Source organism: Copidosoma floridanum, unplaced genomic scaffold (genome assembly GCF_036245765.1).
Source record: "Copidosoma floridanum isolate Cflo_tuat_1 unplaced genomic scaffold, Cflo_Japanese_pri ptg000012l, whole genome shotgun sequence".
Lineage (NCBI taxonomy): Eukaryota > Metazoa > Arthropoda > Insecta > Hymenoptera > Encyrtidae > Copidosoma > Copidosoma floridanum.
Window position 1 is genome coordinate 7585461 of NW_028321889.1, and position 17669 is coordinate 7603129.

Genomic DNA, 17669 nt, shown 5'->3' on the forward strand with positions numbered 1-17669 from the left:
GTCGTCGGCTCTACAGTTTCCAGGCCTGACTCCGCAGAGGTGGATACATCTGGAATTTTCCCCTCGAGCTACCTACGCGTATAGCGCTCCCTCCCTCGTCACGCGCGGCGGATCTAGATTAATTGCCCATCATCCGTTGAGTATCATCGCCGTAATTTCGCGTCGCACACCCCAGCTCTCTTTTTGCTCGGACCCGAGGGGTGACCCAAAATGCCCCGTAAGAGGTTACTGTTTTTTTTGTAGGTCACCCATTCTCTCTCGAATGTAAGTAAAAAATAATGAAACAGGATATATACATACACATTGTTGAAACTGCTTACGTTTTTTGTCATTGGTCTTTTTGCCTTCGCTCTCTGTCTCTCTGTGCGCGTGTGCGGCTGTAAATTCATTATTTGCCCGACAGTGAAAAGGCCGGGGAACAATTAGCCTTTGCCTTGGTCCGGAGCGCAAAAAAATAATGAAAACGAATGTAAATCTCTTTGGCATCCGCACGCGCGTCATGCATATAATATATACAATCTACGGCACGCATAAGCCGAAAGCTTTGTTATCTTGTGCTGCTGCATGGAAAAAAAAAGAAAAAAAAAAAAAAAAAAGATAATGAAAGAAAGGAATGGCAATGGTTCTCTCTTCTCCGTCTGACTGGCTGTTTCTCGTAGTGTGCAAACGCTGCGCGTGAAATTTATGCGTCTCACTTTTATTGCACGCGCGCTCAGTTATATATACGTAATAATGTACGAAGAAAGGGGCATTTGAATTACGCATCTTCTCTTCTTCTACGCGCGGGCAATCGCTAACAAACTATGCGCGTTAATTGTCAGTGCATGCAAGAGCCCCTCACGGAGGGAGGAAGAAAGAATGGACGAGTAATGAACAAAAAAAAAAAATAAAAAAATACGGGATTGTAGCCAGTGTCCGCCTCGTAGAGAAAGAACCGCAAATCTCGAGTATATCCTCGTGTTTATTGTTTTTACCTTATACTTACCATTGGTTTTTACAATATTGTACGGATTACAGCTGAAGATGAGTAGGTATACCAGTGTATGAGCGTAAAAATATATATACACGGTAATGCAAGCACGCGAGAGTGCATTTGCCTGTGCGGAACCTGAATAATTTATAAACTTATTATTATTAACAATAGCTGCTGATTCAGCGTCGTCGAGTCGTAAATTTTTTTTTTTTGTTTTTTTGTTTTTCCCCTCGAATGATAAAAATGAACAATAGACAGCGCTCGTGCCAAAGAGTGGGCCGATTTGTTTTTTAGTTATTCAAATCGAGCATTGCACAATAGGCCATTTCCATCGTCATATCTTTTGTGCCGAACGTGGCAAGGACTTTTGCAAAGTTAAAGGGCACGTAGTGTACGTGTGGAGTTTCATAAAGGCCAGCAACGACGTGATATCCCACAAGTACTGCTGCATCATCTTGCCTTTCTTTGCACTTTGAGAGAGAGAGATGTGCAGATAAAGAGGGTTGAGGAAGGGGGCGGGAGATGGTAATCTCTCTACCCTAGTCCTTTTACCTACCGCATACTTTGTAGTGCTTGATCATGCAGATGCTGCCGGATCGTGCTTATTAATATTTACTCGCGGAGCTCCCACAGCATCGGCACGTACCGCACACGCGCTTTTTTTTTATTTCCCTTTCGTTTCTCGTGCTCCCCCGTTTCGCTGCGCTTTCGATTTTCACTAGCACCGGGGCAACTGTGGGACGACACTATATAAGATTTTTTTTATTTTTTTTTCAACCATTTTAAACAAAACTTGAATGATCGGGCTTCTTCTAAGAGATAGAGTCTTTATATTTATTATTTTACCCATATAGATTCGAATTGATTTCACAGTGCCGTTATTCAATGAACCAAGATGTGTTGTCAATTCTCAAATAAAAAAAAAAAAAAATAGATTTCAGATGACCAAGTTTTCAAGTAATGGTGAAATTCCACAGGTGTAGATGTGACGGACATAATCAGCTTTCGATTTTTACTCACTTATATCCCATCCTTTTTATAATCAACGCTATACTTGATATTGCTTATTATTTCCCAATTGGTGGATTCGGAAATGGTTTTGATGATACGAGATCGTTGTCCATTAGAGCATTATTTGATAGCAAGGGGTATATATAAGCTCTACTGAAAAGCTCACGCGCAGGGAGTGTCCAATATTTTATAGATGGGTCAAAAAAAGCGTGTAATTATTGAAAATGGTATCTAAACCAATGCCGCGGTGTATATATAAGGAAAGGAAGGAAGGAAGAAAAAAGACAATTGCGCGACTGTCGAGGCGGTCGAAAAGCGCCCGTCAAAGGGTACAGCGAAGCGCAGTCGTTTCAAGAGGAACAAGCCCGTTCTCTGTCTTCCTCCTCCACTTGGCTTTCGCCGCTAATCTCTTTCGCGATTCCCTTCGCGAGTATACTATCCCACGAGAGGACGAACAAAGCCCAGCAGTGAGCGAGAGTCGTCCCGGTCGTGATGCGTCCCGCGCTGATGCTTTTGAGAGACCTTTCGCCGTGTGTTTGCACGTCGAACTGCGCTCTCCATGCCCCCGTGTGTTGGCACGTATCTCCCCTGCACGAGACGTGGGACGCCTACGTATACCTACATTACACCGCGTGCAAAGTTTCTTCTTTCATCCCTTTACCTACATATTATTACCTACTTGTCCTTTGGATGATGCTCGACTAATAAATATATATACATACACCCACGCACCTACAATGTCCTATGGTCCTTTTTTTCTTTTTCCCGACTCTTCTTGATAACCGCACGGCTGCTTATAGCTGATGCCGCCTCGTTTTATAACAAGTAAGTACACCCCTGCACCCTTTTTCGTTTCGCTCGTGTGTTTGTACCTATGCATAACCATGCGGGTCACTTACCTATATAATATTATGTGGGCGCCGTCCACTGTTTTCTTATTAAGCATTGCGCCTACTTGGGCCGGCTAACTTTCTCCTTCTCATCTCCGCAGTGTATATATATATATATATGTATGTATGTAGTTGTCATTACCAACTAGTCTCTCCTCCGAAAGAGAGGGACATTACACGGAGAACCAACGCGCGTCGGCCAGTCGTTTCCGCTGCGGACGATTCTATGACGACGCCCTCGCACATCTCCAGCGAGTTGCCCCATGTGTATGTCTGCATACTATATGTATATATATACTCGATTCTTAATGGACAGGCCACTGTCGCTCATTGGGCCCGTCGTTGGACAGCCTATACACGGACGAGGGGTCTTTAACCTCCCGTTGTTGTTCCCCCGATGTGTATATATATGTATACCCACTCGTCGTCGAACTTGAACATTTTATTAGGATTCCGTTGAAACGACTTTGTGGGTGGTGTGTATACTGGTGTGGACCGTCAATGACATATCTCAAGTGTTGTGTTGCACGTGGGTTCTTAACTAAAACCTCGTTTTTTCTTTTCGGGTCTTTACTTGATTTACAGCCTGTTTTTTTTTTTTTTTTTTTTCGAGTACTGTCTTTGCTACTATGCTTACTAGTGAAAATGTATCTTGTTAACGCGGAGGAGAGATCGATCGTCGAATAGAAGAGATATTAATGTAGGACAAATGGAGTTATTTTCGATTCGGGGCACACGTCGCATACCTGTCGAATTTTTCACCAGAGCCCAGATATAGTACAATGTTGTTACCAAACGCACAGTTTATGTTTTAAAATTATTTCTTTTGATCCGAGGCTGTAAAAACACATTTCATGTTAATCAAACACGTCGCGATGGTACACAATAACGTACATTTTTTTCTTGTTAGATTTACAACTTGTTTCGATTGCACGTGGAATTATCATTTTGCAAGCTGAACGTGTAATAACTAAAAATACGTCCAGGTAAAGTGAAAAAATCGATGTTGCGCAACGAAATCCTCGTACAGAGTAAAAACTCGAACAAAGCGTATACATGCCAGGAACACGCGATAATTTTTATCGGCAGCACGAAATTAAAAATCACGTACAAAACGCCGATCGCCGCCTCGATCATCGATACAATCAGCGCGCATCCGTGGCACGTTACAACCCGCGTACTCGCGCAAATGTAGAGCTTTCAGCCATGCGAGGAAGCAGATCAGTCATCGCTGCTGCATATTTCTTTCTCTCTCTGACGCGACTCGATGATTGATGCCCCGGTGATCTGAGTACATGTATATGCATACAACGCGGTGCTTCCCATCATGTGGACATGTGCGCGTCCTCGGGCACGCGTTCGACGATGACGGAGTGGGTATGCGGACGTTGAATTTTTTTCTTTTTCGAAAAAGTGGTACAGCTGATGGGGGAAATAAAAACGAACCTCATTTGCAAGCTATATAGCTTTACACTTCCTTAATTTTCTCGGTGGAGAAAACTCCGATGGCTCTCCTCTTTCGATGAATTGCAGTTTTGCGTGCGCGTGTGCCCGCCAGCCAAGTATGTATACAATATAGTGGCTAAACTTTGCTTACATGTATATACACCTACCGCCGTGTGGTCCGATCCTCTAAACTATCTGTTTCTCGTGACCCCCTTCCCGTGCTTCCCCTCCGTTTGGTCACGAAGTACGACATTTCCTCGCCAAATGAACAAAGCTCTCTCTCTCTCTTATACGTATGCCTACGCGGGCACACCGGATTTTCGCCAACTGGCACCCATTATGTAAAATTCCAATAAAATGCTGCCGAGCTGAAAAAACAATGGGTTACTAACTACACGTACCCATCCAGGCGACGAAAATTGCCGATGTTTGAAACCAATACCTATACACGAGACACGAAAAAGGCTGGTGAAACAATGACGGGGAGACAAGAGAGAGAGAGAGAGGCAGCCTATACACAGTATACACACATACGTGTAAATATACCTATTATAGTTGGAGCAGTTAACAGCCACCCACGCGCGTGTATACGCGCTACAGTTAAATAAAGTGTAGGTACAGAGCCAACTCGATTCGATTTGTTACGCAATACCTGCTCTTCACCTCGAGTATTGGTATCGTTGTATAATATATATATATATATATATATATATATATATATATATATATATATATATCTACTACCGGTTTGGTTCTTGGATTGCCGTGGGTGACGCTTTTTATACTCGGTGTACATCTACCGCGCTTCGTATTGTAAAATTGAGCTAAAAAAAGACAGAGAGAGAGAGAGAGAGAGTGCCAAGGTCCCGGTTCTTTATCAATCGGCAGATTATCGCGTCTCATTTGTGTTTTTTCCCCATGTTCGCGCGTACTTTCCCGCATATATAGGTGCTTAAAATCGCGTTGGTGTGTGGAAGTTGCGTTGGGGGAAGGGTCGCTGCAACAGAAATTGTAGATCAGTAATGTGTGGCACATGGGTGGACTGGGGGGATGCATCAATATTTGCCATGTACATGAGGTGTACGTATACATGTACATAAGGCCTTGGGGAGAAGTAAAAAAAAATCACGATCACACTTCAAACGTAGTTTTTTTTCATCGTGCAGGCAGTTTAACATTAATGATCAAATATGTTTTTCTATGCAAAAATAATAAACAATACGCATCTATTTTCGTCGCTACTTGTATTTATACGTAAAAATGTTATGCATAAGAGTGTACACACCAACTCTGGCTGATGATGCATTTTTGGCACGATGTTGGGATAGCGGTTGCGAATAAAGATCGCATCATGCTTCACTTATGCACTATTAAATCCTTAAATAATTACTTTGGATAACGACCACTCAATGGTTTCTTTGAATAAATGTCTTGCGTCACGTTTTCATGATGATGTATGCTTTATTGAGATCACCATTACTATATGCACATATATATATATATATATATATATATATATATATATATATATATATATACGCGCGCATTATGAGCTTCCGTACTTATATATGTGCACTGCATGTGCACCCAATATCGCAATATTACAGCTCCACGGTGCTATATCGATTTTATTGGAATGATAAAAAAAGAAACGCAGCCCACAAGAACTGGTTGATAGCGATCATAAAAGTCAGTCGCTGCGAACCGGATTTAATTTTTGCTTTCGCACAATCGCACTGTGGCGTTACGAAAAAGAAAAAAAGAAAAAAAAAAGTAAAATAATGATGCTAATGAATGTACTCGTAAGAGAATTTTTTTTTTTCCCCTTCTTCTGTGCACTGCGATTGTACGTGATTGGAAATTCAATCATCCGAGAATCATACATGTATCGTCCAATTGAGGTAAAAATTATAATGCAGTTTGTCCCGTACCTGCATTTATTCATTTATTTTTTCTTAAATTTAAAGGTATACAACTACGGAGCTCTGTTTTGGAAACTTTTACGCGATCTAAACACCAACAACGACATATTTTTGATCCCTGGAAACGTACCTACACGTTATAAATACACACCAAAAACCATGCAGACCCATTTTATTTATTTGGCCGGCAGAGCCTTCCCCCGGGGTTGTTTTTCCAAGCCAGGAATTCCAAGAGAAGTGGGCATGCAAGCTCGTCAGACTATGTTGTACCGGCGGAACAGTGCACCAACTCGACACCATAACATAATATCATCGTACCCTGGCGCGTTTGTGTATATATCCCACACATACGACTGTTTATAAGCTGCTTGAAACTATAAACCTACTCCGGCCGACGTCGGAACAAGTATGTCTGCCTGTACTGTTGTACGTACAGATTTTACCACGCGGACTGTCGAAAGTATGAGATATATAGGTGTATATACCAGGGGATGGAAACTCTCATCCCACGGACTGGATGCTTGCGATTTCCCCGCCCACCTCGGACTACGACCCTCTGCATCTTTGGGAAGTCAAGTGTGCGTGCAATTCTAATGCGTCGAAGTATATGGTGCAGTATATACGCGGGACAGACAGAGATGGAGGGATTTTATCCGTCGACGTTCTTAATCTCGGCAATGCACGATAATCTGCTCCCCTCCGCCATCGGCTCTTTCGACAAGAGGGAAGCTGCGGGTACATATACAAACATCGGATGGGAGCGCGAGAGGAGGCGAGAGGAGACGGACGTGCAGCTATAGTATACATACGTATCTTCCTCCTCCGCCCCCCCCCTGCACCTCCTTCTCGCTCTCCATGCAGTACAGACTGCGTATAATAAATACACGTTATATCATACATAAAGAAGAGAACATCATCCAACCCCGAGATCTCATTCGATCCGATTGAGAGATGGGAACCTCGCGTACACGTACATGTAACGGACCCTCACCTACTCCCACACACGCACACGTATATGTACAAACTTACAAGCATCTCCGGAAGGACTAGCTGGTATGTATAGAGAGTCCAGAGGAGGATGAGGAAGAAAGTAAAAATCAGAGAGAGGGAGAGAGTATATAAACAAGCACAGGCGGATGAAAAGGAGCAAGCGAGAGAGAAGGAAGGAAGGAAGGAATAAGGCGCAGGAGAGCGAGAGAAAGAGACCCGTAAAAGCCGGCCGTATGTATACATGTGCCGAGCTGCAGAGAGTAGGTAGGTATAGGCTACAAGCCGAAGGAGCTCGGCCGGCTCGCCTCTCCTCTACAGCTAGCAGTCGCGATACGTACGTTAGCCCGCGCGGCTGGCCACCCAGCTATTGTACGATACATTATTAAGTACTCGCACCTACTCTCGATACGTGATTTTCATATCATCTCATCTGCTGAAAGCCCAAGTACTCCAGGTTTATCTTTGCAATGTAATAATATTGTAACTGATAAGTTTACAGTTTGCATCGGTATTTCACTTTTTTTGTGCGCGGTGTAATGCGTGAGAGAATAAATGGTTTGCGCGAATACGCGATAGATCTTACGAGACGCCCGAGCAGGGAACAAGTGTTTTTCTCTTTCCATCCTTACATTGTGCTACATTTACCAAAAAGTGCGCGAGAAATTATAACTACCTGTCCGGTGTTTTTTTTTTTTTTTTGTGATTGAACATATAGTTATTTGTGCAAACAAGTGGTGTGTGTTTCGTGGTGTTTTTTTTTACTTGTACCCATACCGGCGTGGGGTAGAAACTGCAGTGACAGATTCTACATATAATATACCAGGGTATCGTTGCTTTCGGCGCTGTAAAGCTGTTTTTACTCGTTTTCAGAACTCGTTATCACCTTTAATACCGCCATCGTTATTTTTACTTGTTCGAGTGCCGTTGCTCGACGAGCATTCTTCGGAACTCTGCTAAGAGAGACGCCTCGGGTTTTTTACTTTACTTCGAGTCGCCAGCCTTGGGGAAATCGATAAATCTTATCGGCGCTGGCTCGCAGTGTGTCAAAAGACGCGTTGTTCGAAAGAGCAATTATCTAGCCTTTAAAAACACCTTATCGGCATTCCTTCGATGTCAACGCGACGGCTGCGGTTGTAATTGCTCGAAATTCCCGATGAGAATGGAATGGTGTAAAATTACGCGCTCCACTGACGAGCAATTTTTCATAACTGCATGCCGGGGCGCAAAAAAAAAAAACCGGGGGCTATCGAGTTGAGGTCCCCTCTCCTTCGCCCATTGGAAATTGCCGCCTCGGGACGCGCCCGCCGACTACCAAACGCTTTTTTTTTCCATCATCTCGTGCATTACTGCTCCCTCCCCCCCCCCCGACCTAATGGGAAGGACTGATATGCTTTAATCCCGAGAAAAATCACAATGTGATACCGGAAAAATATTCCAATACTAGACGTGATGCTATCTATCTACTTTACGTGCTATAGACGGTTCATTTAATTATAATCAAGCACGATTACAGTGCTGACAATCGCGGAAAATAAAAGTGTCGCGTGATGAGGTACTTCATTGGAATAAAATTTGACAGTGCAACATCGACAAGCCGATTACTCTTCCCCTTGTCGCGATGGGACTCGATGATAATATTACCGAATCGAATACCAGAGCGTAATTGACATGTCTTGATAATATAATTGCAATAGTAACAATATACCACTCGAAACGCATATACGGTGTATCGTTTGTATGCATAGTAGAACCAAATAATAAAAATGTCAATGCCATTGCAGCGCGGCGCGGTTCCGTAAGAACGGGCGCGTAAACAAATGTATAGGTGCCCGGTACACTGTCGCGTTTATCTTAATAGCGCGCGGTGCGCGGAGCTCCGCCCTCGAGAGGAATAATACCTACACGACGAGGCTTTGAGAACACGTGTCGGTGTATATCGCTGTTCTCCTCCTCGTCGTTGGCACACGCGAAAAGTCACGCGCGCATGCCAATGTAGGTCCGTTGTGCGCGACTATTGTACGGCATATGTGTACATAGGTACTTTTTTTTTTTTTTTTTTTTTTTTTTTCATAGTAGCAATATATAGCAGCGTGCCGGCGCAACGACATACGCAAACGACGCAGCCGAACAATTACGTAAGCCCGCGAATGCGCGAGCGTCGTTATTCAGGGAACTTCACTGATAGCGCGTGTATTTTTCTGTCTTTTCTTTTCTCTCTCTACTTAAGTATGCGTTTGGTTTCTTTAGCTGCTTCTTTGTCAAAGAGCTGTCAAGTTCTTTTCGACCCGTGGAAACAACAGTGGGTCATGTCATACGCTCCTGCATACAAGTACCCCATACTTGCAGTCCTCGAAAATTGGTACGAGTTGTATTGTGAGTCGTATCAATTTCTCGAATGTTAAATAAAACTTGATGACTTTGCAAAACGTCATAAAAGGGGACCACCGAGTACACATTTTATCAAATGGTTGGCTCGGACGTATCGTTGGTAAAGGTTAATCCGGATACGTGATTTTTGGGGAATTTTTCGAAAAAACATAAAATATAAAAATTTAATCGTGATTGTTTTTCAATATTTGGCCTATCTAAGGAAGAAACTCTTGGGATTTAAAATTTTCGAGGCAACATTTTTTAGCCTATTTAGATTTTACCCCTTTCTGATTTAGGCTCGCTCTCTACCGTACGCCAAGAGAGACGAAAAAACACGGCTGTTTTGGTGCGCGATGATGAGAACCAGATGCGCATATTAATTTAAAGGCCGCGTCGTTGAACGAGGAATCACGTATATGTATGCAATATGTATAGAGGAGATGTTTCATCTCGCGCAACTTGGGGCCATATACACATCGATATACTTGTTGTTTACGTATAAGGTATTCGTTCGATATCGCTAGACCGATTTTGAAATATTGACATCACTATAACTATATCGTGGCTATATTAAATATCATTTTTTAAAAACACAATTTTTTTTCTTTCTCTTTGTGGCAAAATTATCACTTACTTTTTTCACATGTTTTTTTATGAATCCGGTAGCTTAATTTTTTTATTTTACTTTACTTTCAAATTTTTCATCATTATTATTTTTATTGTTAATATTTGCGGCAAGAGGCTTATTTTTGGAAATAATATCGAGTTAAATAATTAATCCAAAAAGCACACGAGAGAACAGGTGGTTGAGAGGAAAAATTGACTTTTATTACTTTGGAGATCTTGAAAAAAAGCGGATTAAAAATGTATTTGTGAAACTTGTAAAAAATTTATTTGCACGTGCTATCTTTTTGACTTTGCTTAGTTTGTATTTTTATCTTAACAAGAAAAAAATTAAAGTCGTTTACGACGATATCATTAAAACGTTTTTAAAGTGAAGTAACTTTCGCGTTTGTGTACAAAACAAAGCTATTGCCATCCAAAGACTCGAGGGCTTTTTTTGTCTTTTATCAAGTGGTTAAAAACATTCCAAATGAGACACCAGAGGTTAAGAAGTTAAAATCAAGCGTGGCACGATTCTGTCACTCGCTTTTATTAGCACTTCTCGTATTCTCACTAATTCCCATTTTTCGAGTGATTAGTCGTCCCAAGGTCAGGCTCCAATGTCGCATGCAACGAGTGTACAGCTACGTTATGTTCAATTTGCACGGCAACGCGATATTTTAAAAAAAAGCAACAATAAGAACGGTACACCAGTACCGAACGAGTCCGTAAATTTTACACGTCAGATTTTTCGCTTATTAAAGCGGGTAATACATATTCAAAGATATTATTTCAATTTCTCTTGGAAAGCCCCAAAAAACAAGCTTGACGATTCGATACGCCGTTTCCATAACCTGACTCGGAGAGGATAAGTTGATAAGATTTTCCCGAGGGTTTCTCTTTGTAGTAATTTTTACTTTATTTGTTTTTTTTTTCAAACGACTCCCTCCCATCGATAATCGACGCGAATTTGTTTTTATTATTCCCGATCACGACTGTCGGTAGTTTCTTTCAAGTAGGTCCGACAGATTTATGATACAGATAACTATTTCATTTCCGCCGCGAACCTATATCTTATCGCTGATTTAGCTCGAACTTGTACCGCGTATTATTATATTAAACACCAACGTTTATGTTTTTTTTTTCCATCGATAATTTTTAGATAGCCATCATCTACCAACATAAATCATTTTGCACCAATGCATCGAAAACGCGCCTTCACGGGATAATATATTCTCACGTGATCCAAACGCAAAATAAGCAGTGCACCACCGAAAATTTTAATTTTTTTACGCAAGCTCGTTAAACGCGAGATCCATTTGGTGCTGCCGCTGGGATAAAAATCGGTAACCAATGAAAAAACAGCTTTACAGAGTCTGCCCACTTTTACAGCAGCTCCCGAAGAACAACATAGTACACCTACGAACGAACAAACTGTCGTACATATACATATATGCCGTATGCGAGTGATCAAGTGCTCATCGGATGAGCTTATAGTTGTGGCACAGCGACCGGAGCGGCGTCATCGACAAAGAGTATTTACCCAGTGCTCATCTGCCTGAAAAAACAACGAACCCTAAAGCCAGTGTGTGGCAACGAGTTTCCAGAGAAAGGCAAACACAGTCCATATACAGGAAGGAAAAGAAAAAAGGAAAGGAAGGAGCCGGTGCCTCCTCCTCCCCCGTGGTCCGAAAGAACGAGGTAGTCCGCGGGCTTATGGAGGAATGTCGTCGGCATGACGGCGAACATCTCGAAGAGACAACTGGATGATCTCTTTAGCGAGGTAGGCCGCCCGACGCGGTTTCATTGTTCGATCCGTCTTTGCTACCTGTGGGTTATTCATTGACTCGAGGGGCCAATTTTTGTTGGCCCGTGACAAATAACTCGAAGGCGCTTAACGCATGTGGAAACGTACATTTATTTCCATTCGTGGAATAATCCATCAATTAGGCGCACAAAGTGGGTATAGTCTTTTTAATAAACGAGGAGCATTCATTTTCGTTCCTTCCAATTATCCACGGCAATAAAAGGGGGAAAAAAAAAATATTGTGGATCTTGACTCGGCATATTATTGGGTTTCACGTAAAAATGACTCATCAATATTTATCTCGAGTTTTTAAAAGTCATCTCTCGTCGCTCTCGCATCCACACGTCGCGTGGATATTGTGTATATAATATGTACTATATTGTATTCGTTACTGGCTCGTTTTGGTAGAGGCGCTAGGTACTCGGGTTGAGGTATTTGTTTGGGAAACTTTCTAGAAAAATTTTTTAAATTATCATAATTGTTTTCTATTTTCAAAACTCGTTACCTACAGTTTTACAGGTATTTATAGACCAATTAAAACTATATATACTTCAAAAGTGTTACAATACACGAATGAGTATCTACTTTCATCATTCTGTTTCTTGGTTTTGACAATTTTTTTTTTTTCTCCAATTGATAATTCATCGCTCATATCGAGTAATTCCAAAGTTATTCAAATCAGCATTTACCGATCAAATATTTATACCTCCAACCAATTGACGCTATAGCGCATAGTCAAGCAGAGCGAATTCGTCGACGTAGACGAGTGCTTGTGTAATTATCAGCTGATATCCAATACTCGACATAAATTGAACTTAACTGGTATAACGAACACTTTCATCGTAGTTTTTTATGTTTATCAATCATTTGGATGTTTTATCGATTTTTAGAGATAATCGCAAAAAATATGAAAAGGTGTTTTTCAATCTTAGACATCTCAGCTAACGATTCTTGTCTAACAAAAAATGTTCGTGCAAATGTATTCAGTCAGAGAATAATTTATAGGCAAAACATCGAGATAACGAAGGAAGGGACGGTGGGGGTGCTTAGGACTTGGAAGAGGGTAAATATCGGGGTTCCCTGCCAAAAAGCACGAGAGAGTGTATAGGAGCTACGGCACGCGTAAAAAGTCCCTTGCAGATGATCGAGACGAAATCTCAATTGTCAAGATAAATGAGTAAATAAAAAAAAAAAAAAAAAAAAAAATGATTGCAAACGATAAAAAATAAAAATTTACATGATTTACACGTCATAAGCTCTGCAGGTGTGTAAATTTTCTAAAATTATATTTATGTCTTGCGATAAATGAGTCACCCCTGTATAAAACATTACCTGCAATAAACCACTTAGTTTTATAGCCGTGATGAAATTCCAAGCGCATATTACGTAAATATATCTAACACTGGTAATGTATACACATGGTATACGCTCATCGTCACGATCGACAACTCCGATGTAAATACACATTGCAAGGGTTGAGTGAAATAAAGTTGTGGATGCAAACTTACTTGCGTCACGAACGTTTAAAGTAACTGCTGGAAACTTTCGTAGAACCGATTTTTCCAAATTTTGATTATAAAAACTCTGGAAAGCTCATTCGCATCGTGCCAGTAGTGGCTGCGACACCCACAGCACTTGAAAATTTTATAGACGCGTACCCCTGATTAATTGTTCTTCTCACTTTTTGTACAGGGTCCCCATCTCGCAGCCCAAGCCCTTATTATATCCAACGCGATCCCCAAAAAGACCCCTCGGTACGCCTAAGCTTAGCTAAATATCCTTAGCCAGCCGAGCAGGTTCGCAAAACAAATAGTAAGGAGAACTCTAAAAAAAATCGACAGCGGCCTCCTTTCATCTTTCACCGAGCAAAGGGTGGAAGGGGGGGAGGGAGAAAGAGCTTGGCACTTTGGTTCGCGGCAACCACGATTTAAGTACACTTAAATCACGGTGAAATTATGAAGTTCGCCGGCAGGCTACTTATCTTACTTTGAGATGCATGCGAAAAGGCTACAGGTTGCACATATATATACACATATACACGTATACGAAGGTATACCTAACTAATTGTCCCGGTGGTGGTGGTGCACGTTGGTTGCCCCTTGCGTAAGCCAGATCGCTGCCATTAGCCGCGCGCACAAATCCCCCCCTCTAATTTTTTTTTCTTTTTTTTTTTTCAAAATTAGCCAGCTAAACTCCATGCATAAGCCTAATAAACGTATACACATACCTCGTAAGTACTTCTACACACATAAACATATATTATATGGCCCTTAGCGGTGTCCGCGCGAGTGTTGGGCTGCAGCTGTAAGTATAAACCATTGGGATGCAAATTGGGCGCCCGCGGTCTGAGAAAAGCGGATCCTCGATCCCTCGAGAAAGGGACTCGAGTCCGTCATTGAGTGCGCGCGATTACCGTTTAGGGGCGAATCATGCATCATTGAATGATTGCACGCTACACGCTTTTTCTTATTTTTCCTTGCTCGATTAACGGAGCTGGCTCTGCTCGTCTGTGTACCAAGTTATATACTCATCGTCTCACGCCTACCCATACTTATCTAAATCTCTTGAGTAATTTGCAATGTATGCAAGCCTCACTGGAAGCACTTTTTTTTTACTTGGTACTATACATAATGTACAAACTGGAAAGGCTTGTTGGAAACGAAGAGAGGGTGATTTGAGGCACACCTGTAACGTTGGTTTTTTTTTGTTGTTGTTGCAGGACTCGAGGTATCGGGACACTTCGCAACAGATCTACAAACAATGGCAGGCAGATCCGGCGCGGGCCTTCCCGACGGTCGGCAATGGCAGCGTCACCAACAGCGGTGCAGGCGACGCGACGGACTCGCCGACGAAAGCCACTTCCTACAACTCTAGCGTGGTGAGTTTCCCGTTGCCCTCCTCTATTACTACAAGTATTGTGCCTCGGAATGTTATCTTTGTTCGGCTCCCCCGTTTTCAAATAGGTCCTTTCATGCCCCGCGAGATGAGATAATTTTTCAATGGACTTACAATGCACGGCAGACCGCAGCTGTATTACAGCTCGGCTCGTTACGGCGCTCCTTTTGCCGTGCACAATACATACTACCTTGTGACTTACTAGCAAAGACTCGAGATTTAGCCATCGTTTTGCCTCCTCGAGCGAATCGTTAATTTTTTTTCTCTTTTTTTCGATACCCACCAACAAAATGCAGCCAACTGTTTCTCGTACCTCAATGAAATCGGTAGGAATCTGTTTCGATCGGCATACATGTGTACGTAAATTGAAGAAAAGTAGGGCTTTTAAATGAGATGCTTTTTTTCTTCCCCATATTCCATCTTAGCCAACAATAAATAATCGTTGCGAAACATAATTTATGAAAATGATAAATAGGTATAAGTATATCGCGCGTACATGTTGTATATCCCGTGAAATGATATTTATACGACATTACGCAATAACCGCGCGCTTATTTGGTTATTCAAATGTGAAAATTGATTTGCATGTGTTTGTAGCCGGCTCGCTCGAGCAAATCGTATACATTCGAATGTAAATGCGCGATAAATAATATCGGTCGCGTTTTTATCGACCCACTTGACGATTTAGCCATTCGGTGTACTCAAAAGCGATTTGTATAACATTACAAATCCTCTGGCTTTTCGTACGTGGTAGCAGCAGCAGAACACGAGAGACAAAAAAAAAAGTTCTTAGCCAAACGATTGTACACGCGGATAATAACTTACTCGGTGAGTCAGTCGCGTCTCGCACACACCTTGCGCTCAATAAGTTTGGGATGAGTTGTATGTTTAGACAACCCGTACTTTTCTCGTGGTCCTTCATTATCCCGACGTCCACGTAGTGACGGGCAAACTCTCCCTAACGTATCGGATATCGGAGCAGGCCACGTCCTCACTACACAGACAAACAAAAAAAAAAAAAAAAAAAAGGAAAGAAAAATCTAATAAACATAGTTGTTGCATGCACGAAATTCAATAGCCATATGCACAGGCATCCCACGTGCCGTCGGTTTACGTAACGCGCGCCTGTGTTCCACTTTCCCGGGCACTCGGAGCACACACGCGAGGGCTTACCAATTGCGCGAAAAGTCGCGTCGAGGGATCGATCGCCCCCGTGCACGCGGGGAGCCTTTAATTTAACACCGGCGTCATTTTAGCGGGGGGAAAGCGTCTCCCGGTACAGTCGGGTGGTGGTGGTGGAGGGTAGTTTGCACAAGCCCTCCCTCGTATACACAGCGTGGCCTTCGCCCATTTTCATATGTGGGTCAGGGGGCCTCGTGCACTCCCCTTTAAGCTGTAGCCCTCTCGACAACGGGGCTCCTATTTGAGCTCGGGGCTGTAATGAGCCATCTCGAGATCCGATCGAGGCGCTCAGCGTTTAATTGTCAACGATCACGGTGGCTCGTCGTAAAAATCATAAAAAAAACACCGAATTTAATTGCACTGCTGCTGGCGAATTAGCTGCCTGCGCGGGAATATGTGACGAGTCTCGCCACGGTTCTCCGTAAGTATGGGTATGTATATATATATATTGGGGATGAGAGTTGGATTATATTGTGTAGATAGTGGTCACGCGAGTGTCGAAGCGATGCTTGGAAATGAAGCGAGAGAAAAACGAGCTCGTGCCGACGTCAGCAGCCACGCGTTTCCCGCGCAAACGTGCATAGGATGACCTCGCGCAGTTTTTCATCGTGTATAGGCATATAAATCGTAATTTCGATGAATCGACCGGGGTGTGCGCATGTTTAATTTTTGCACCGCTGCACACTTTGATTTTGTTGCTTCGAATTCGTCCAATATGTGACGATTCCTGTTCATAGAACAATGGCATTCAGGTTCTGACAATTTTTATGGACAAAATTCGAGAGAAACCTTTTTTTATCGCGTGGCTGTAAAAGTTACCTATACTGCATAAATAAATCGTTGAGCAACCAACCTATCAATAAATCAATATTCATCCATTACAATACGGCCATAGCAGTAACTGAATCCAATCGTCAAAAAAAAAAAAAAAAAAAAAAACAGTACATCCATGTATCAGATTCTCGGCAAGTTTCTCCAAAAATCGTAAATTTCATCAAGATGGATCGACAGCGAACTCAACTGGAGGGAGAAACAAACACACCTTATACTCTCTTTTCACAAATGACTAGCTGCGAAGAAGGAGGAGATACTCCCTTTCGCTGGTCGAGCAATTGCATTCGTGGAAATAAATATATATTATTGGAACAATAGTTTCAATTCGCAAATCGTTTCGTAACAGCAGCCCTAGCAGTGCAGTCAACAATGACGACAGCACAACCAGGCAGCTACTCCGTTACATGTACCACTAAACTCCAACCCTACGTATAGATGAGCTATATTTACTCACGTGTTCAGTCGGGCGTACCAACGTCACATAGTGGTCGCACCCGCGTGTATACACACGTCTCGAGTGCGCGCGAGTGTATTTGCTCTCGAGGGTGAGCTCATTCCAAATGGAAATCCATCGGGCATCGATCATCGCCGGCCTATTGTCGAGTCGTGGATCTCACGATAGGTACACACCAACCAAATGTCGGATTTTTTATCTGGAAAAATTCGCAAATTCACCAACAGAGTAGCGTGTGTTACACAACAAACCCGATAAATAACGTTTTCACATGAGGAAAAAGAAAAAACCA

The 17669-nt window shown here is 42.4% G+C and overlaps 1 protein-coding gene across 1 annotated transcript in view; it reads left to right on the plus strand.

Moving 5' to 3' along the window:
• The window catches only part of by (focal adhesion protein tensin), a 143296-nt gene that overhangs the window by 78641 nt on the left and 46986 nt on the right, over positions 1-17669 (plus strand). Inside the window, exon 4 of the mRNA XM_089590500.1 lies at positions 14732-14890. Coding sequence (XP_089446626.1) covers positions 14732-14890 — 159 coding nt within the window. The remainder of the gene's footprint in view (positions 1-14731; positions 14891-17669) is intronic.